At 46.3% G+C, this 22,263-nt stretch overlaps 3 protein-coding genes across 3 annotated transcripts; 1 reads left to right on the forward strand and 2 right to left on the reverse strand.

Moving 5' to 3' along the window:
• Positions 1-368: 368 nt before the first annotated feature.
• On the reverse strand, positions 369-3,260 carry LOC123149037 (uncharacterized). The gene is made up of 4 exons (XM_044568571.1): positions 3,030-3,260; positions 2,065-2,262; positions 1,899-1,982; positions 369-1,481 (listed from the first exon to the last, which is right to left on the reverse strand). Exons 2-4 carry the CDS (start codon positions 2,243-2,245, stop codon positions 730-732), a joined length of 1,017 nt encoding a protein of 338 aa, XP_044424506.1. The 5' UTR covers positions 2,246-2,262; positions 3,030-3,260; the 3' UTR covers positions 369-729.
• Positions 3,261-3,715: 455 nt separating this feature from the next.
• On the reverse strand, positions 3,716-6,577 carry LOC123149044 (uncharacterized). Its single transcript, XM_044568583.1, has 6 exons — positions 6,403-6,577; positions 5,548-5,966; positions 5,363-5,415; positions 5,204-5,241; positions 4,699-5,113; positions 3,716-4,182 (listed from the first exon to the last, which is right to left on the reverse strand). The coding sequence occupies exons 1-6, from the start codon at positions 6,426-6,428 to the stop codon at positions 3,976-3,978; spliced, it is 1,158 nt and encodes a 385-aa protein (XP_044424518.1). The 5' UTR covers positions 6,429-6,577; the 3' UTR covers positions 3,716-3,975.
• Positions 6,578-9,137: 2,560 nt separating this feature from the next.
• LOC123149053 (protein tesmin/TSO1-like CXC 5) lies at positions 9,138-14,231 on the forward strand. The gene is made up of 11 exons (XM_044568592.1): positions 9,138-9,267; positions 9,388-9,491; positions 12,004-12,076; positions 12,158-12,580; positions 12,660-12,744; positions 12,864-12,936; positions 13,027-13,118; positions 13,227-13,298; positions 13,401-13,467; positions 13,567-13,652; positions 13,777-14,231. Exons 3-11 carry the CDS (start codon positions 12,027-12,029, stop codon positions 13,777-13,779), a joined length of 951 nt encoding a protein of 316 aa, XP_044424527.1. The 5' UTR covers positions 9,138-9,267; positions 9,388-9,491; positions 12,004-12,026; the 3' UTR covers positions 13,780-14,231.
• The last annotated feature ends 8,032 nt before the right edge of the window (positions 14,232-22,263 follow it).

Genomic DNA, 22,263 nt, shown 5'->3' on the forward strand with positions numbered 1-22,263 from the left:
CACAGCCACAAGTGCTGCTGCCACATGTTGTCTTTTTTTGGCAGGACAACAGCATACAACATAGTTAAGATTGTCACAGGAATGAAGGAAACATTACTACATTGTAGAATACAAACTCTTCAGTGATGAAGCAAAGCACCAGGCAGTTATCTAATTCATGGGTACTCGTTAGTTACAAGTCTAATCAGATTGTAGCAAGAAAGGTTTGGGCCTTGTGTTTGGAATCTCAATGGATACATAGGAATGGAATGTTACAGGATGTGGTGTCCATAAACATTAAGCCCATTCGTTATTGGCTGCTGAATAAATCGATTTTCTGGAGTGAACTGAACTGCCTTTGGAAACAAAAGGCATCGGAAACACGCAGAGAAACAAAGCCATTTTACTGGAAAAAAACGTCCACAAATTCAAGACCGCACTGGCCTAAACCACGCCGAGCTAAAAGAGGGAGCATGTAACACGATCACGCCTGCAAACCCGAAAAACCTATACAACACTCATCCAGGTCCAGTATCCTACCTAGCCCTAGCAACTGAAAAAAATAAGCCCTTCTTTTAAACACTGAGCAACCAAGGACTAAAACTGAGGGGAAAGAAAAACGAATCAACGTAACATTCTGCAAAGACCCTAGCACGTGCGACGAAATCTTTTCCCGTGAATCCTTGACAACACCAATTTGCTAGCTACCTTAGCCCTAGCAAATTCCGTAGTGAGGTTGTCGAGTAGATCCTACAAGATGTTGGGCACCTGCGCCGAGAGCCTTTCCTGCAGCTCTCTCATCTTCGAGCAGAGCTCCACCTTCTGCTCCTTGTAGCTCTGGAGCAGGAAGTCCTTCCCCTCTATCACCTCCTTCAGCTCGCCCACCTCTCTCTTGAGCATCTCCACCCTCTCTGCCTCGCCGTTCCTCTTCTCGATACCAATACAGTGCAGCTCAGGGTCATCGATGCTGCTATCAGCGTAGCCATTCGCATGCCCATTGGCGGCATCTGGTTGCCAGTTTCCAGCTTGCAAGGGCTTGTCGCGGGAGAGCGCTTCTGCCACACAATGATCTGCGATGATCTTCCTTAGCTGCTGGATCTCCCTCTCAGATTCGAACAGATCTCGGTTGGCACCATCCAGCTGGGACTGCAAATTGGCGGTCTGCGTCTCCTCGATGCTGAGAGAGTTCTTAAGATCAGCTATCTGTGCTTGCATCTCTATGATCATCTCATCACGTTTCCTGAGGTGCTGTCTCAACTTCTGTATGACCTCTCTCTTGATATAAATGTCAGATCCTGACTCTGAAACACAGGGAGAGCCAGAACTGTTTGAGTACTGCAATGGTCTGCGATGATCTTCAAGCCGGTCAGGCGATGACGTCCACATGACGCCACTGTTCTCTTTGCTTGATTCTGGCCCTGGTATCTTTGCAAGAGGAAGGGAGGGTTCATCAGGTTTCGATAAAGAACTTGCAGGTGCTTGCTTGATTTCCACTCCACCATCTGCAATTCCGGCACATAACAACCAACAGTTAACATTGTTTCTGCCTTTTTGCAACAACTGTTAAGTAATAAATAAAAATAGGAAGACAGCGTCCAGTGTTAGCCCAGTCAAGGCCTCAAGGGTGTAAAGTGCAATTTAACAATGCGAAATTCGCTATATAGCCACTGTGTCAGCATACTGCCAGTGTGTGGCTTAATTTTTGGCTTCATGGCTAGTACTCATGGATTATGTTCAAGGTATGGCACATTATATAACTGTAATCTCATAATCTAATGGTAATGACAGTTAATGACATCAACTGAGTTACTGTATTTACTATGCCAGCTGAAAAAACTCAACACTGCAGACTGCAAAGTTTGCTGCAACCTCATGAATACTCGGCAACAGAGCATAAATTAAGCTGTAGCACAAGTTACCTGAGACACAGCAGTAGCAATTGGTTTCATCATCAAAACGGTACAGATTCGAGTGTAGTTCACAAGATCCATGCCTTCTTTTGGCTGCAAATTCAGATGGTCAGCACTCAGCAGACAGCACATATGACTGCAGTTAGAACTACAAGTGCAAATGAGAGCATCAGACCTCTGGAGGTGCTATTTTGCTTCTTCGTATCAAACATTTGCTTCAGCTTGCACCCAAATCTGACTGAAAGAGTGCTCAGAAGAACTCCTCCTGCGACAAGAACCCAGCTCGCCCCTTCTCCCTGGGCATGGTTAACTCTCCCCGCCTTCTGCACGCTCCCATTACTCTTGGAGGACCTCATCCTAAGAGCAGCTTGACCTAGACAGACATGTACGCATCACAACATGTCAAGCATCATGGTTCCCATGCAGTACAGGAAAAAAGAATGGTACATTCGCCCACACAAATACAGAAAAGGAAGTGGGAAGGCCGCTATCCGATCTGCATCCGGTCTTAGTCTCGCCCATACAAATATGGATCACAGTGGTAAGACAAGATTATGCTGCTGCTGTTTCAGCAGCAACAGCAATATGCAAATATGGATCACAATTCACAGGGGTAAAACAAGATTATGCTCTGCAGCAGCAATTTTTTGCTGCAATGAACTGAATTACACGGCCCAAGTGAGTGAATTGGGCAGATAACACGGGCATCTCGCTTGGCACTCAAGTCTGAAGGTGGCGTGTACATGAATGAACTGGAGGACCACACCACACATGTACAAATGCATCCTAGGTCTCTTTTTTGAGAGCATCCTAGATTTCTGACCAAGAGGGGTTGCATCTAAGCAAGAGGAGTTGCGTCTCCCTCGAGTCTGGCGGCTCGGGATCTCACTGCCACGGCAATAATCCATCCATGGAGGGAGCTAGCTCGAGAAATAAACGACGGCGGGGGCCAGCTAGCTCTAAGGACAATCACGGCCATCCCCGCGGTTCATAGAACCCTAACGGCGTCGACCCCTGCTCCTCTCGGCGGCGCTAATGGCGCGCCCCGCGCATCAGTCGGCCATTTCCAACCGGACGGGACCTGGTGCGGGGGACTGGATCTGGGGAGGTTACGGGGCGAGGATGGGTCTCACCACTCACCAGTCGGTCCGGCAGCTGCTCCGTCAGTGCCCGTGCGCCCGGCCGGTGCACGGACGCCGTGGACTTGCCCCGCCGATCGCCCGCCGCCGCCGACGCCGACGCCGCCACCTGGCGAGAGTTGGTGGAGTGAGGGCTCGGGCTCTGAGCGGAGGGAGAGACGACTGCGGGGGCTGGTTGCGATTTCGGCCTGCGTTATGTTGGGCCTGGGCCGGGTTGAGGAGAACAGTCGAGCATGCGATGGGCCCTTAGCTCAAAAGTAGGTATCGGCTGGCTTTTAGGCCAGAGAAATACACTAATCTCACTAAAAAAGTAATGGTATCCCTAAAAAAACTAAAAAGGTAATGGTATTTCTAAAAAAAAACTAAAAAGGTAATGGTGCCTCACTAAAAAAATAAAAGATCCAAAAAAAAGTAATGCCCCTAAAAGACTTATTAAGTAATTTTATTAAAAAAATTAAAAGTCATTAACCAAAAAATGCAATTCTCTCAAAAATTAAAAGGCAAAATAATTCAATTCACTTGATAACAGATGAAGAAAAAGAATAGAATCATCAAAGAGTAGGCGAAAAGCGCCTTCCGGAAATGGACAATGGTTAATGATTGGTTAAATATAATAGCTGTCTCTCTTTGTAGAGAATCTTATATTGTACATTTGTACTACTACATGCTAATGTCAATGCATGAAAATGCATGGTGATTTTTTTCTATTCAGCTGAAATCATGGCAAAGAAAACACACAAGTTCACAGTCTGTTACACATCATCACTTGACTGATCATCCACACAGAGGGGCCAAAAAAAAAATAGTGTAACCAGCCTACACAACGCAAGAGCTCACAGCCTGTTACAGACACCATCACTTGACTGATCATCATCCACAGAGGCCAACTAAAGCAAGACATCATCAGCATCAATGTAAGAACTCCTGAGCTCAACAGTGCAGGTTCTTCAGGTGTCGCCGCAGGGGAGCCCATCCTTGCAAGGCGAGTGAAGCTCCTTCATCCGGCCTGGCGGAACCCCGGGCTCCGTCGCCAAGTCCACCTCGGCTCGCCTCTCCACCGCCCTTCTCCTCGCGACCGCCGGCTTACGCAGCCCTCCTCCACCTCTTGTCCGTGAGCTTATCACGATCTCGAGCTCCTTCTTGCGGCCGTGCCACTTCGATCATGAAAAGAGAATAAGAGTTTGGAGTTGGTGTCAGGAAAAGATGAAGATAGAAAAAACTGTGTAGCGTGCAGCAGCATGCTTCAATGGGTGCAAGGAGTAAGGCCAAAGGGTGAATGGATCTACATTTTTGGGGCATTCTAATAAAATAAAAATGATTTAAATAATTATGACAGTGGCTGGTGGACCTTTTTTCTGACAAAGGAATTCAGATTATGTCACCAACCATCTCTGTAAGCGGGGAATAATGCAAGCAAAAAGTAACAAGCCTAAAGGCTTTAGGATGAATCAGAAATGTATTAGGACGTAAATGTCTGTATTTATGACATTCTCATAAAACAAAACCGATCTAAATACGGACAATTATGAACCTGTTTCACATCAAAACAAAATAGCTTCAGATTATGTAACTAGCCAGCACTGTAAACAGAGGATCAGAAAAGTATTAGGACATAAATGTCAGAAACGTATTTGGACGCAATGCAGACAAATACAGGAAATGCCCATTACCTTGGTTAGCCTCTCTTTAAGCTTTGGTCTTGTGGATGCCAACACCCGTCTCGGCTGAGCATCTGACTTTTGCAGCACCAGCTTCTCAGGTTTCGCCTTCTTTGTTCTTTTAGTCAGTAGCTCCATTTTCTCTGCTGCTTGAAGCTTCTTGGCAACGATTTTTGTCACCGCCCTTTTAAGCTTCTTGGTTACCCGTTCTTTCTCTTTGTTCCATAGGAACACAGACATCATCTCAGACTGTATCTTGTCATAGCTGTCCCAGTCCAGCTTATCTTGCCCGTGGTCACCTTCTTTCGCTGCCTCAGCGATGCTATCTGACCATATACGAAGGATCATCTGTCTTGACCTGACAGAAATCATTCTCCTCTCCCATACCTTTCTCAGCGCGGCGCTTATTTTGTCTTTGCTCGATTGTCTGAAATACGACCAAACAGAATTTCAGAGCTACATACCAGCTATCTATGTATACACCTTAAAATAACAGAAACATGTATTTACGATTTACCTATGCAACTGACGGTGTCCTAGCATTTTCTTCTTAACCTGGGATAACCAAAGGAAAAAGGAGAGCAACTGGCTTGAATTTTCAGAGACTTCACAGACCATAACAAGAGTAGTTTTATTCTTTGCCAGATGCAAAAAACGGTGTCTTACATGACATCACCTTGGGATCTCTCAGAGCCTCGATAGTGCCCTGCTTGATGCGCTGCCTGTGCTCTACAACACAAGAGAGAATGTATTACTCCTCCAGATTGTACTGTCATGGCATATACTGCTTGTGTAGCACATTGCCATGCACAACTGAATCGCCGAGGTAAAAATTTCTTGTCAAGAGCGTGGCCGACATACCTTGGGTTAATTTCCTTCCTTTGGTCCAGGGGGCCTTCCCCTTGTTTGCAGCACTAATCTTTCGTCTTCTTTCGATTTCCTTCTCTGACAAACCACCGGGACAGGCGCCGCCCAATTCCAGATTCAACGGTGGGCGATCGTCTTGCACTTGCCCCATCATATCGCCCTGCCTGGTTGAAAATGCAGGAGAACAGTGATGGGCCAATTGTTCATCCATGCTGCCGTCGAACAGTCGTGCTGTGCAAGCCTGTATTCGGAAGGATGGCCGGGGCGAAACAAGCCCTCGATGCTGTATTGACCCATCAAGGCCCCGAATTCCTTTCTGCACCGACGACACGCGGCGCTTGCAGCACACAAGCTTGACTGTTCGGTACCCGGTAGCAGCAGCGCACTGGAAGGCCGTGGAACGCATGGTCACCCTGTATGTGCCATTTGGTTCAGTAAGCATTCAGGCTATTTGTTCACTGAAAAAAAATCAGTAGAAAACGACAGCCTCGCCATCGAGTTACGTAGGAGGCTGAGCCGATGTCAATGTATTCATTCACAAATGCAGTGAAGAAGGGGAACTAAGTAGGCAGCAATTTGGTGCAGTGAGCGTTCAGGTTCGTTGTTCACTGAAGAAATTCAGCAGGACTCTGACACGACAGCCGAGTTACTTACAGTAGGAAGATGAACTGATGTCAAGATATTCATTTACCAGGGCAGTGGGGAAGGCGAGCTACTATAAGTACTAGTAGTAGTAGGCAGCAACGAAGTAAATGGAACGGAGCCTGAGCATCGGAAGTGAGCAGTGTGGAAGAGAGAGAGAGAGGGAGAGAGAAACAAGGGGAAAGGGGAGGGATGTTGGGAGTATACCTGGCACAATGCGCGGGCGCAGCCATGGATTTCGTGGGGAGGGAGGGCCTAGGCCAGTAGGAGCATACAGTGCAGACTGAGCCGGAGGGGAGAGCAAGTCGCCGGCGGCGGCAGCGGCCTGAGCCGGAGGGGAGTGGAGGAACTGGTCGGGCAGTGGATAGGAATAGGATACTCTTCGATGAGGCATCTTGGGCCTGTCGCCTGTGTCTGTGTGTATATGCATATGCGTCAATTCTGGGCTAACAAACTGGGCCTGTAATCCATAGCCAGACGACTCCTGGATTTTTTTTTCTTGATTATCATATACTAATGATATATATGATGAGGATATTTGTTAGGAGTCTGTGTATATGCACATGCCTTCATTTGGATAGGATGCCCTTTGGTTCTTCGATAAAGGGCGTTTTTAGTAACTCAAAATGTAGCATCAGAGGATACAAAGCATGATGATCAACACCCGGAACAAACTAAGAGACGATAAAAAGCTGAAATATCGACAATAGTAGAGTCATATAGGACCGACACTATGCCTATGTCGAATGAGATGGTGGACTGATCCGGAGATTATGCTGCCACACATGTTGGGTAAAAACCTCCTGACCACCCGCTCCCAACCGCATACATAACGGCTTGAACTGTGGATGATATTGCATTCGGTATAGCGTAGACCACGTACGAAGCGAGTGCGTACAAAAGAAAATAACTTGTAAAGGGGGAGGAATTTTCCCCCCAAAAGAACCTAATAATTTCTACATAGCCAAATCGCCCACAATACGGTTGAGTCGTACGTTGGTTTATTGTCTGACGTGGGGGAAGTGCAACAATGAATCTTTTCGATACCTCAAGGACTGAATATGGGCGAAGGCACAAGGGTGGATTGATAAGTCTATGCCATCGATGGGAAAGTAAATTTTGATCAAGTCGGTAGTGCAAGAAATCGTCACGTACTCCATGTTATGCATTATAATGCCAAGAGGCTTATGTAATCATATTAACACCACGCTCAAGAAAAATTATTGGGGATTTAAGGATGGCACGCGGAAAACTGTGTGGGTCTCATGGGTGGATGTGACAATGCCAAAGTATATAGGCGGTTGGGGTTTTTGTAACACCGAGCTCTTTGGCTTGGCCATGTTACAAGGGCAGTGGGGAAGGCGAGCTACTATAAGTTCACTGAAAAAAATTCTACAAAAGCCCAAGTCACTTGGTGCGAAGATATTGAAAGTTTTTTGTTACCCCTTTGCAAATATTCTTGATTTAGAGCTTGGCAACCACCATCGGCAGGCGTGCTGCGCTATTCATGCAGGGATGTCAGTACTTAAACATGGACTAATTAAGAGAATTAGTGATGGAGAGTCAGCAAATATCCAGAATCATAACTAGCTACCATGCGATAATATGATGTAGGCTTTATAACCGGTTTCTACTAATCACCAACAGTTGTTTCAGTGTTGATTGATGGTCCGTCAAGGCAATCGAATGGCGTTGTCATCAATGAACATATATGTCCTATGAATGCACAAACCATACTCAATATACCTATGAGGATGATTGCAACAGAAGATTGTTGGTATGAATAGTCAGGTAACTCCTCGATGAAGTCGGACAACAGCTATTTGGATACAAAGCGTCGGACGGAAGATTGGTTAGAGAACCGGTCAAGTCATCCAGATACTAGAGGTTCTCAAAATCAATGAATCAAGTTGTGGAGGGCCAACATTCCTGCTAAGACGCTAGCGTTTAGCAGATAATTCTATCCCAACTGGAAGTCCAACCGTTGGCGAGCTCGTGGGGTCCATGGTGAGGCGATGGCTAGGGCTCGCCCGAGTTGCGTACTCGCTAGCAAACTTCGGGTGTGGTTGTCCAGCTCGATTTCGAGCACTCCTGGACAGGCAATTTGGTCAGGGTGTGTGGTCGATCGTGACGAACACGAGGTTCACGAGGACAAGGTCAAATTGATGCTTACCTTGCCGGAATCAATGGCATGATGACGACGCGACTCGGGTGTCGTCGTGGACATGTTCTGGGGCATCTCCGAACGTGCGCCTGGTATCCAGACAATGCACTAATGAGAGGGGGACCGAACGGTGGTGAGGTCGGGGCTCGAGGTGGAGTAGCTCGCCGGAATTTCACCACCAGCTAAGATGAATCAATTCAATCAACTCCTAGCCACCAGAATTATTTTGAGCCACAATATCAATCAATTCCTAGTCACCGGAATTATTTTGAGCCACGGTATCAATCAATTGAATCAACTCCTAGTCACCACTAGCTAAGATGAATCAATCACAGAAAATCTAAATAATTTTTAAGTCACTCTAAATTAATAGTTCACATTAAAAAATTGACAAATTTAGGATTTGGATTAATTTTTTAAGAAATTTTTTAGGGTAATTTTTTTGAGAGATAAGGAAGAGCCAGTCTTGGGCTGGGCCTCGTTCCACCAAGGCCGGCCTAGTAGTTTGTTGTCGGGGATCTGAGCCCAACCAACAAGGCTCCTCCTTTGGTTCACTCTAAATATTTTTTAATGCACTCTAAATTAGTAGTTCACATTAATTTCTTTGACAAATTTAGGATTTGGATTAATTTTTTAAGACATTTTTAGGGTAATTTTTTGAGAGATAAGGAAGAGCCAGTCTTGGGCTGGGCCTCTTCCACCAAGGCCGGCCTAGTAGTTTGCTGCCCAGCCCAACCAACAAGGCTCCTCCTTTGGTTTCGTTTGGCTTATAGCCGAGGCGGAGCCGCGGAGGAGGCGGTGCTCTGCTGCTTTGCCTCGCTTCGCTTCGCGGGAGGGAAAGCCGGCCACCTTCCCGCTGCCGCTGCCGGCGTCGGCGTCGCCGTCGGTCGCGTCTCCGCCGCCCGCAGGTGAGCCGCCGGCCTCCTCTCGCCCCTCCCCTCCCCCTCCGCCTCCTCCGCCTAGGGTTTTGTGCTTCGCCAACCAGAGCTGACGAGCATTTCTTCCCCCCGTTCCGTTGTTCGTCGCAGCAGCAGGCACCGCCGCCCCCTCGCTCCTCCTCTCCGGCGAGCTCGGCGACTCCCTCGCCGCGGAATCAGACGCTCCTCCCGCCTCCGCACGTCCGCAGGTGCAGGTGAGAAGCGCGCTCCCCCTCCGCCCTCCCCCTCCCCGCCTCCCGTAGCAGCGTCATCAGTTAATCGGCGGGACGGGGTCACGCGTTTCCGGTCTGGCGCCGCACGCTCCGCGGCGGACGTACGCATCTGGGGTCGGGATTTTGGCTGGGAAGGTTGTGCGGTGAACTGTTGTTGGTCGGGAATGTTTCTGCGAACTGCTCTTGGCCGACAGATCGTTTCTGCAAATTTTGGCCGGGATTCGGGATCGGGATTTTGGCCGGGATTCGCGTCCCGGGCAGGCTGTTCTTAGTTATTAGGTATCATATTACTTGAGTTCTTAAGTTATGTGCTGTGATTCGTGAATAATGCCAATGATGCTTGATAGTGTTTTCCGAGCAGATATTGGATGGATCAGCAGGGGAGCAGATATTGCAACTGATCTATTTACCGAGTGACATGCAATTTTACTCGACTTGCTTAGCCCAATTTGTGTGCACATTGCTGTAAGATGAGCTGTGCTGTGTGATGTTCCTTTACAATGATAGACTCTGTCTCTCCTGCATTCCGATGCATTTGTAGTTAAGTGACCTGCTGATGTTGGGATCGGTTTTTAGTTATTGGTATAATTCATGAATGCTTGCTAATGGTGCCACCAACTGTTTTGTTTGTTAGCGTATTCTGAGCAAAAAATCTTTAAGATTATCATAGTTTCCAAGAAATTGGTTGTTGAACCAATTATATCTGTCAACCCTTACTGAGTGCTAAGTACTAGGTGTTTTCTAGGATACAGATGCTTTCAAAAAGTTAATTAGTTTCAATTCTCCAGGCAAGCATTCATCTTCTTTTGATTGACATTCATCTTGCATTTTGTTGAATGCAGTATGCAACCTACGGTGTAAAATGCTGGCTTATTTCATATGCCAAGTGTGTAGGTGGATACATGTATTTTCTGCCTAGACAAGATTGAGCGCGTGTTCTCCCGAATTAGTTCTAGTTCATTGTTGAGTATTTATATTGCTTGCATTCTTACTTATTGTTGTGATTCATGAATGCTTGCCGATGGCGCCATGGCTGTTTTGTTTATGACTTTATTCCAAGCAGATATTGCAAGTGATTGCTTGCGCTCTGGTGATCTTCTTACTGAGAGGCATGTTATTTCACTTGACTTGTTTTTAGTGCGTTGCTTAACCCAATTTGTGTGCACATTGCTGTAGGGTGAGCTGTGTTGTGTGATGATAGACTCTGTATTTCCTGCATTCGGTTGCATTTGTACCTGAGTCACCTGCTGATGTTGAGATTCATTTGCTAGTTTACTCACATTCTAAGTTACTGGTATGATTCATGAATGCTTGCTAAGGGTGCCACCTACTGTATTGTTTGTAAGGTATTCTGAGCAAAAAATCCTTCTGATTTTGTTAGTTTCTGAGCAAAATTGGTTGCTGAACCCATTATATATCTATCAACCTTGGCTGAGTGTTAAGTACTGGGTGTTTTCTAGGATACAGATGCTTTCACAAAGTTAATAGCTCTGATTCTCCAGGCTAGCATTCATCTTCTTTTGATTGACATTCTTCTTGCATTGCGTTGAATGCAGAATACAACCTATGGTGTAAAATGCTGGCCTATTTCATACGCCAACCGTGTAGGTGGATGCATGTATTTGCTGCCTAGACAAGATTGCACGCGCTGTGTTCTCCCGGATTAGTTCTAGTTCATTGTTGAGTATAGTCTGTAAATTCTATGGGCATGGCGCACATGGATGCATAATTAATGAACTATTTCATTTTATTAAATTTCTTGGTTCCTGCTCTAAACCATATGTATTTATTGCATCTGCTGATATTGAGATCCATCTGCTATAATATATAGTTTACTTGGGTTCTTAGTTATTTGTGTAATTCATGAATGATTGTTAATGGTGCCACCAACTCTTTTGTTTGTTACTGTATTCTCAGCAAAAGAATCCTACCAACTGTTTGTTTGTTAGCGCATTCTCAGAAAAAAATCCCTCTGATTTTCTTAGTTTCTGAGCAAAATTGGTTGCTGAACCCGTTATATTTATCTCTCCCCTTGCTGAGTGTCAATATTCAATTGCTTCCACAAAGTTAATTAGTCAAGTACTAGTTGGTTCATCTGCTATAATGTATAGTTTACTTGAGTTCTTAGTTGCTGGCGTGGTTCGTGAATGCTTGCTGGCTGTACATTTAACTCTGAACTCTGACGCTTGGAAACTTTGTTCTGTAATGCGGATTGAAAAATCTTTGATATCTGCGGCTATGCATATTGCTTTGGATTGCAGTAAGTTTGAGCATGTTGAGATCTCTGATATCTAGTTGGATGCATGAGTTTTTCCAATTGAATTGTACGTACTAGTTTAGATTTTTTTTAGCACAATCCCACTGTTGGTTTATCTGAACTGAATGCCTTCTTCAGAAATTGTCTAGCTGAACATAAGTTTTCTGAGCAAGTTTGATCGTGCATCCCACAACATGCATCCTGTCTCATACTGTGCATCTCATATTCTCATTGCAGCTACTACCTCATCATTGGCCGTGATGTCGCAATTGCAGAAGTGCTTGTGCGCCAACCGCAACTGCTTCCATGAGTACGTGCACAACCTCACACAGTTGGAATGCCATGAACATGATTCATCCAACCAGTTTGCTAATTTCTTTGTTATGTACAGAGATTGCGCTTGTTTCACAAGGGAAGGGGTCTGCTCCGAGTACTGCGAGTGCCATGGCGACTGCAAGAACATCTGGAAACACGAGGAGGAAGTCACAGAGGAATTCGCTGAATACACCAAGAGGAAAGCTGATGAAGCTGCCGCCCAAGCTGCTGCTGCCCAAGCTGCCGCTGCCCAACCTGCTGCTGACCAAGCTGCCGCTGCCCAAGCTGCTGCTGCCCAAGCTGCCGCTGCCCAACCTGCTGCTGACCAAGCTGCCGCTGCCCAAGCTGCTGCTGCCCAAGCTGCCGCTGCCCAACCTGCTGCTGACCAAGCTGCCGCTGCCCAAGCTGCTGCTGCCCAAGCTGCCGCTGCCCAAGCTGCCGCTCAACCTCAACCTAAGCCATTGCCAGCACAAGAACCAGAGTCGAAGGGTGAAGCCAGGTATGCAGAGTTGAATGCAAAATCCTACTGTTGGTTTATATGAACTGAATGCATGAATTAGTCGGCTTGTGCATTGCAGGAATAACTCCCCATCGGCAGTCAAAATGAATTGGTGCAGCTGCAGGACGAGCGGATGTCGCATCCACCGCTGCCCTTGCTTCATGGTGCGTTCTATGCACGCATAGTCTTCTTATGCATTCTTGTTGCATTTATCGTTTTCACAAAAACTAGATACGCTTGTTCTTTTCTGATCCTAATTGAGACTAGCTGGTTTGTTCTAAAGCACAACGCCTGGTGCTCCTCAAAATGCAACTGCGCGGCCACAGTGTGTGTTAATCGCAGTGGGGCCAAAGGGGGTGAGTGCACCAAAATTTCCTTTTTATGTGTGTTTGCTTTGCATGACTGTTCACGCTCGTGTAATTTCCGTTCCACTACTGTGTACAAAGCTCTTGCTGAGAAGCTGCAGCACCGCGGGATTAAAAGAGAGGTTCTTGCTTCAGGTTCTGTAACGAGCACGGCGACTGCAGGAGCGGTGCTGGTAACTTCTTCTTCTTCTTCTTTAGAAGAGAGCACACTACATTCATGAATACCATTCTGCTCTGACCTCTGCCAAGAAACTGAAAGAAATGTGTTGCACTTCTTCCAGGCCAATGAGGGTGGTAAGGGGTGCACGTGCTTGTTAAGCAAATGCACAAACAAGAAGTGTGGTTGCCTGAATGTATGCGCTCTACATGCACGGTCCTTCCTTGTTCTGCATTCTTGTCTCTCCAGAAACTAGACATGCTGCTGTTGCTTGACCGAAATTCTTCTTCTCCTGAAGCGCGGGGCTAGGTGCACCTTAAAATGCAGTTGCCAAGGGTGCGAAAATGGAAAAGGGACCGGAGGGGGTGAGCAACCACATTCTCCTCTCTTTATGTGTGACTCCTTGTTTGCATGATGGATCACGCTCGTGTATTTCTCTCTGCTGTTCTGCATGTACAAAGCAGCTGATAAATCCAATGCTGGAGCAGGAGGTACGGGTGGCACAGGTGACACCAGAGGCTCAGGTCCCAACAAGCAAATAAGAATCGCGGTAAGTTTGTTTGCTTCCACTTGCGCAGTTTGTTTTGAGGAATCATAGGTTAATTATGTGTATGTCTGCCCCAATCTGTTGAGGGATAAGCAACTAATCCTGGTGATCTGCTCCATTTGTGCAGTGATGACAGTAGGCTTGAGACATACCAGAGCATGATGCAACAAGTCACCTTACTTACTTACCATCTCCTTGTAATGATTACTCGAAGCAAGCACGGCGAGAACTCCATGATCTGCGATGTCGTTAGCCTCAGCCTCAGGGGGCTCTTGATCAGATATACTGATGGATACTTGATACTCCCTCTGTAACATTTTACAAGACGTTTTGAGTCAGTCCATGGCAGTGTCAAAAAACGTCTTATATCATGTCACCGAGGGAGTACATATATACTCCTGTAAGAATAGTTGCCCTCCCTCATCGGTTGCCGTCCATACTCGTTCTTATGCATACAATACATACTTGCTGCAAATGATTTCTCTCTTATAAACTTTAGGGTTAATTCTGGTGGTGTTTGAAAATTGAAACCCAAACTAGTGCTAGTATGCATGGACAAAGAGGCCCTGGTGGCATTATTTCTGCATTGCGTTACATACTCTGATGATATGCATGCTCTCATCAACTTGTGAATTCCTTCACTGATGGCTCTGCTTGAAAATTGCCTGCAAGCTCTGTTGAAATATGCCTAGAGCCCATATGACAATTTCAGATTTAATCTCCAAGGGCCCATGTAGGGCCCATGTAGGTGGCATGATAAGGTGGTGGGATGTTTAGTCCCACCCCGGAAGTGGAAGGAGAGTTGGAGTGGTTTATAAGGGATTCTCTCCCTCATGCTATTGGAGCTTGAGAAGAGATGAGGCCCTCGCGCACTCCTCCACGTCAGGAACGGAGAGTCTTTCACAGGTAGGGCCACGATCTGAGATGTCGAATCGTGGGCTACCGACTTGGACGTGGGTTCAGCCCACGTCTCTCCACGCGCGGCCGCACATATATATGTGGGGTGCTGCTAACCCTAGCCGCCACGAAACAGAACGCATCTCTGCCTCCACGCCCGCGTTGTTCCTCTTCTGCTGCCGCCGGCGACTCCGTCCCATTCACCGCGTACACGGTTGACGGGAGAGCAGGCCTCTGAAACCCCGCCTCTCCGGATCCTGTACGGGAGAGGGGCGATTAGGTTTTTGGGTAGCGACTACGCGACTGCTCGCTTCTGTTCATCAACGTCCGCATCACCTTCGTCATCACCATGTCAACTAACGCCGACCGTGCCGCCGCTGAGAAGGCCGAGGCCGACAAGAAGGCCGCCGAGGATGCCGCGGCTGTTGCCACCGCCACCACCGTCGCGTGGCCGATTGGAGGGTATACATCGTTTATCCCTCTCATGTTTCTTTCTGTTGCAGCAGTACTAGCGATATGCGTAGATGTTTCTACTATATGTGTAGTACATGCTCTGTTAGATCGTAATCAGTGTGTTATCAATGTTGTCCATGTCATGCTCATGATTTATTCATGGATTAATTTGTCCATGTCATGCTCATGATTTATTCATGCTCATGTTTTGCTGCTGCACTGAAACCGTCACCGTTTACGGGGACGTACTTTAAGCGTTGACAGACTAAAACCATCTTATGGCTCACGGCCATGAACGTGTTCTGGGTCGCCGGTGTGACTCCCACAAGAACGATCGCTCCTGAGCAGGAGAAGGCGTTCAAGGAGGCCACTGTCGTGTTCCTCGGGGCAGTTCTGTGCGTGATTGGAGATAAGCTGGTTGACACATATCTGCATGTGCGGTCTGCCAAGGACTTGTGGGAGGCGCTCGAATCTAAGTTCGGGGCTGTCGACGCAGGGAGCGAGATGTATATTATAGAGCAGTTCCACGATTACAAGATGGTTGAAAACCGTCCTGTATTGGAGCAGGCTCATGAGATAATATGCATTGTTAAGGAGCTTGAGCTTCTTAAGTGCGAGTTACCGGGCAAGTTTGTCGCGGGCTGCATAATCGCTAAGCTTCCCAATTCCTGGAGGAACTTTGCCACCACTCTAAAACATCAGAGGCGTGAATTCTCTGTGGAGGATGTCATTGGCCATCTGAGTGTTGAGCAGAATTCAAGGGCAAAGGACTCGCACGGAAAAGGGGTCGAAGGAACTTCTGTGGCCAATACGGTGCATCAGAAGAACTCCAATTCCCACAAGCCCAAGGGAAAGAATGGTGTCCAACAGAGTGCCGACTTTAAGAAGAAGGGTAAGAAGACCTTCAAAAAGAACAAGAAGGATGAGGGCTGCTTTACTTGTGGTTCGCTTGAACATTGGGCCAACAAGTGCCAAAACAAGTATAAGAAGCAAGGGCAGGACTCCAAGTCTGTCAATATGATTGTGAGCAACAATGAGAGTGGTGCATCTGGGTACGGTAATTTATTTGCTGTATTTTCAGTTTGGCCGTCCACTGATTGGTGGGTCGACACAGGTTCAGGTGTTCATGTGTGTGTGCTGACATTTCATTGTTTTCTTCTTACCAGGACACAGGTCACGAATTTGTACTGATGGGGAATGGCGCGAGTGCTTCTGTTCTTGGTGTTGGCACGGTCGATCTGAAGTTTACTTCGGGAAGGATCGTGCAGCTGAAGAACGTGCAGCATGTCCCCACGATCAAGAAGAACCTCGTTAGTGGCTCCCTTCTATGTAGAGAAGGGTTTAAGTTGGTATTTGAGTCTAATAAATTAGTTGTTACGAAATATGGACTATTTGTTGGAAAGGGTTATGAATGCGGAGGCATGTTCCGCCTTTCTCTTGCAGATCTATGTAATAAAGACGTGAACAATATTCATTTGAGTGTTAATGAATCTGAAGTCTAGCATTCACGTCTTTGTCACATTAGTTTCGGTGTTATGACGCGGCTAGCAAAATCGAATTTAATCCCGAGTTTCACTTTAGCCAAAGGTTCTAAGTGCCATTCGTGTGTGCAATCTAAGCAACCTCACAAGCCTCACAAGGCAGCAGAGGAGAGACACTTGGCGCCACTGGAACTCATACATTCTGATCTTTGTGAGATGAATGGTGTGTTGACTAAAGGTGGAAAGAAATATTTCATGACTTTGATAGATGATTCCACTAGATATTGCTATATGTATATGTTAAATACTAAAGATGAGGCTCTACACTACTTCAAAATCTATAAGGCAGAAGTTGAGAATCAACTTGAAAAGAAAATTAAACGAGTCCGGTCAGATCGTGGTGGAGAGTACTTCTCGAAAGAGTTTGATGCCTTTTGTGCGGAACACGGTATTATTCACGAGAGGACGCCTCCCTACTCACCCCAGTCAAATGGGGTTGCCGAGCGGAAAAACCATACTCTAACTGATTTGGTTAACGCCATGTTAGATACGTCGGGTTTATCCAAGGCATGGTGGGGGGAGGCTATAATGACATCATGTCATGTCCTGAATAAAGTTCCGACAAAGGATAACGAGATCACTCCTTACGAGAAGTGGACCAAGAGAAGGACAACACTCGTACTTACGCACCTGGGGCTGCTTGGCGAAAGTTAATGTGCCGATCCCCAAAAAGCGTAAACTTGGACCAAAGATTGTGGACTGTGTTAATTTGGGCTACGCTATGAATAGTGTTGGCTATAGATTTCTAGTAGTGAAATCTGAGGTATCTGACATGAAGGTCGGTACAATTATGGAGTCTAAAGATGCTACATTCTTTGAGGACATTTTCCCCATGAGAGATGTACAAAGCACTTCTAGACTGGAATCTGAGGAGACTCCTGAACCTGCCATTCCGATGGAATATTATAATCAAACACATGATGAAAACCCTGAGGAGGATAATGAGGAATCCCTTGGTAGGGGTAAGAGACAAAGGAATGTAAAGACCTTTGGTGATGATTTCTTCATATACCTCGTGGAGGATAATCCCACTTATATTTCAGAAGCGTATGCATCTCCAGAAGCTGACTACTGGAAGGATGCGGTCCGTAGCGAGATGGATTCCATCATTGCTAACGGGACTTGGGAGCTTACTGAACGTCCTTATGGTTGCAAACCATTGGGATGCAAGTAGGTGTTCAAGAAGAAGCTTAGGCCCAACGGTACGATAAAAAAGTACAAGGCTAGGCTTGTGGCCAAGGGCTACGCCCAGAAAGAAGAAGAAGATTTCTTCGACACTTATTCACCTGTGGCCAGACTGACCACCATTCGAGTATTACTCTCGTTGGCGGCCTCACATGGTCTTCTCATTCATCAGATGGATGTTAAGACGGCTTTCCTGAACGGAGAGCTAAAGGAGGAAATCTATATGCAACAGCCTGATGGCTTTGTGATGGATGGTCAGGAAGGAAAGGTGTGTAAGTTGGTGAAATCTTTGTATGGCCTGAGACAAGCGCCTAAGAAATGGCATGACAAGTTTAATGAAACGTTGACATCTGTTGGCTTTGTTGTTAATGAGGCCGACAAATGTGTATACTATCGCTATGGTGGGGGCGAAGGAGTTATACTGTGTTTGTATGTTGATGACATAATAATATTTGGGACTAATCTCAAGTTGATCGAGGAGGTTAAGTCTTTTCTATCTCAGAACTTTGAGATGAAGGACCTTGGAGTGGCTGATGTTATCTTGAACATCAATCTATTGAGAGATGATGAGGGTGGGATTACACTTCTGCAATCCCATTATGTTGAGAAGGTGTTGAGTCGTTTTGGATATTCAGACTGCAAACCATCTCAAACACCATATGATTCTAGTGTGCTGATTCGAAAGTCTAAAGGCACGGTTATAGATCAATTGAGATACTCTCAGATTGTTGGTTCACTCCAGTATCTAGCGAGCGCAACGAGGCCTGACATCGCATTTGCTATTAGCAAACTGAGCCGATTTGTTTCCAAACCGGGTGATGTACATTGGCGTGCTCTTGAGAGAGTTATGCGCTATCTGAAAGGTACTATGAACTATGGACTTCACTATACTGGATACCCGTCGGTACTTGAAGGGTATAGTGATGCAAATTGGATCTCTGATGCTGATGAGATGAAGGCCACAACTGGGTATATGTTTACTCTTGGAGGTGGTGCTGTTTCCTGGAAGTCTTCCAAGCAAACGATCTTAACAAGATCGACAATGGAAGCAGAATTAACAACATTAGACACATCGGGTGGCGAAGCAGAATGGCTTCGAGATCTGTTGATGGACTTGCCAGTGGTTGAGAAGCCTGTTCCGGCCATCCTTATGAACTGTGACAATCAAACAGTTATTGTCAAGGTGAAGAGTTCAAAGGACAACATGAAGTCCAACAAACACATAAGAATGAGATTGAAAGCTGTCAGAAAATTGAGGAACTTCGGAGTGATAGCGTTGGATTATATTCAAACGGCTAAGAATCTGGCAGATCCCTTTACTAAAGGGCTATCACATGTTGTGATAGATAGCACATCAAGGGAGATGGGTATGAGACCCACATGCGTTGCCATGGCAGTAACCCAACCTATGTGATCGGAGATCCTGTGAAGTAGGACCTGGGAAAACAAGCCAGTGGTGAACTGAGGAGAGTAACTTTACTAACCCACTCCGTCGAAGATGCAATACTCTCGGAAACTGTATGGAAGGATGAGTACTGTCTTAATGTGTTTCAAGGCTTATATGCATAAGCAAGATGCTATCCTACAGAGCGATCTTTGGAGGAACACACCTATATGAGCCCGACTGCTGGTCACAGTCTATGAGATTGGGGTGATCTCTAGCAAGCTCATGAACAGGCCAGAAGTGTGACTAATATGCTCCACCCAAGGGGTCGGCCTTCGGCAGCCTCGTATCAGTGATACTTGTGGTGAAACTTCTTGACGCCAAACTGACAATTCAAGGCATAGTCCATTGTTCAGTTGTGAAGGAGTGTAACTACTTGGTCTAGGTGGAACTCAACCTTAATTGGTCTCCACTGAGATGCTGGTATATCAAAACAGCGTTTAGAACAAAGGACAAACTGGGCCCCTGAGATCTGGTGGGGGATTGTTGAAATATGAGATGGGCCTAGAGCCCATATGACAATTTTAGATTTAATCTCCAAGGGCCCATGTAGGTGGCATGACAAGGTGGTGGGAAGTTTAGTCCCACCCCAGAAGTGGAAGGAGAGTTGGAGTGGTTTATAAGGGATTCTCTCCCTCATGCTATTAGAGCTTGAGAAGAGATGAGGCCCTCGCGCACTCCTCCTTCTCCTCCTCCGCTCGCCTCGCCTCGTTACGACGCGCCGCGCCGCGCCGCGCCGCGGTTTGCGGGATTGAGCCGAGCCGAGCTCACTCCTATGCGCTTATTTTTGCCGGTCAGGAACGGAGAGTCTTTGACAGGTAGGGCCACGATCTGAGACGTCGGATCGTGGGCTACCGACTTGGACGTGGGTTCAGCCCACGTCTCTCCACGCGCCGCCACGAAACAGAACGCATCTCCGCCTCCACGCCCGCGTTGTTCCTCTGCTGCTGCCGCCGGCAACTCTGTCCCGTTCACCGCGTACACGGTTGATGGGAGAGTAGGCCTCCGAAACCCCGCCTCTCCGAATCCTGTACAGGAGAGGGGCGATTAGGTTTTTGGGTAGCGACTACGCGACTGCTCGCTTCTGTTCATCTACGTCCGCATCACCTTCGTCATCACCATGTCAACCGATGCCGACCGTGCCGCCGCTGAGAAGGCCGAGGCCGACAAGAAGGCCGCCGAGGATGCCGCGGCTGCTGCTACCGCCACCACCGCCGCGTGGCCGATTGGAGGGTATACATCGTTTATCCCTCTCATGTTTCTTTCTGTTGTAGCAGTACTAGCAATATGCGTAGATGTTTCTACTATATGCGTAGTACATGCTCTGTTAGATCGTAATCAGTGTGTTATCAATGTTGTTCATGTCATGCTCATGATTTATTCATGGATTTATTTGATCAAAAAACTGCCTATTTTCTTATCAAGCTCTACTCTGAAGGAGGCAACCATGTCCAACTGATACACACGACATTTGTAGCACAAGAGCTTGGCTTAAAACTTGTGGACCAACTCCGAGGCCATAGGACATAGCACCCTCTTCCTTTACATACACACGCTCAAACTGATTACTGATGATCAAGGTTAAGTCACTTATTTTGAGACGGAGGGAGTATTACCTTAGTAGAACTGTATTGCCGGAGTGAGTTCCTTTTTACAGAAAGGGCCAAGTCTATATGTTGATAAACTAGCCCTTACAAGAACATCACTAAAAAAGGAAAATTATAGGCAAGTTCTTGATGAAATCAGCACTGTCTTCATTCTACATCCACAGCTTGTTGCCGCCTATGGACCTCCATCTCATCGGAGCAACCTTGTTGAGACTGAGGAGCTTGAAGGAGCACCGGCCGGGAAGTCATCAACGTACTCCAGGACACGGTCTGGATATATTGTCATCTCGGAGAAGTTGACATCAAGGAGGGCCAGAAGGAGCCGGAGAACAAAAACGCGCTAAGATGTCGTCTCCTCCATAGGGCCACCGATCACCTAGACCAAACAAAGCTGAAGCTAAACACGCCCTCCATCGATGCCAAACAACATCTCAGAATGAGAACCGGATGGGGAGGTATATTTCTTCGCCGCCGATGCCACCATCTCCTCGCCATCACCAGCTAGACACCTAGACTTACCCAATATAATCTGTATCCTCTTGAACATTGCTACTTCATAAAGGTGAGAAATTATTAAATTTTTTTTGCTAATCTATGTGTATGAGATCTAGATTATTATAACCCAATATAATCTGTATCCTCTTGAACATTGCTACTTCATAAAGGTGAGAAATTATTAATTTTTTTTGCTAATCTATGTGTATGAGATCTAGATTATTATATCTCTACAACTTAAAAAAATAAGCAGTGTTCCTTTTCCTACAAGGCAGAACTCTTCGGTAATCGGTTTCCCCCTCCCATCACGTCCCTTTATCTAATTCTTTTAGAGTGGATTTTCTACCTCGGGTGTATTACACCCGAGTTGTCAAAAAAAAATTGAAAACTGATATCAAACAACATCGAAAAATTGTAAAATTTTGCGACATCAAACTCTATCGAATGTTTGAGGTTCTTGCAAAATTTCATCAAAAAATAACATCCGAGGACCTCCCACAAAAAAAATCGCTGCTCAAATAGTGCATAGAACTTTGAACTGCGATTTTGATTTTTTGGTCAGAGCTCAAGTATGAAAGAATTATGGAAGCGTCTCAATCTCCATACAGGGAGACCCGCGTTGTATATATTGATAGATGATGGTGCGTATAATGTGCGGCAGCCCCTGGCTAACCATCAAGAGAATATACAGGAGAGGTTACGTGGGAAAGAGGGTAGAGAGATAAGAGAGGACTCCTAACAACTCTAACCTCCACGAACATGACTCTTACGTGTGTGTGTGTGTGTGTGTGTGTGTGTGTGTGTGTGTGTGTATTTGAACCTTGAATAGTAGGAGAAGCTCCCACTGTTATATTTGTACTAATATGGTGATGTACAAGTTACATAGTGCACTACTAGAAAAAAGACTATAGATGGGATGGACATTAATGGCGCACCTGTCAGGTGGTGCGCCATTAGTATATACTAATGACGCACCATGTTCTAGTGCGCCA

Source organism: Triticum aestivum, chromosome 1B, assembly GCF_018294505.1.
Source record: "Triticum aestivum cultivar Chinese Spring chromosome 1B, IWGSC CS RefSeq v2.1, whole genome shotgun sequence".
NCBI lineage: Eukaryota > Viridiplantae > Streptophyta > Magnoliopsida > Poales > Poaceae > Triticum > Triticum aestivum.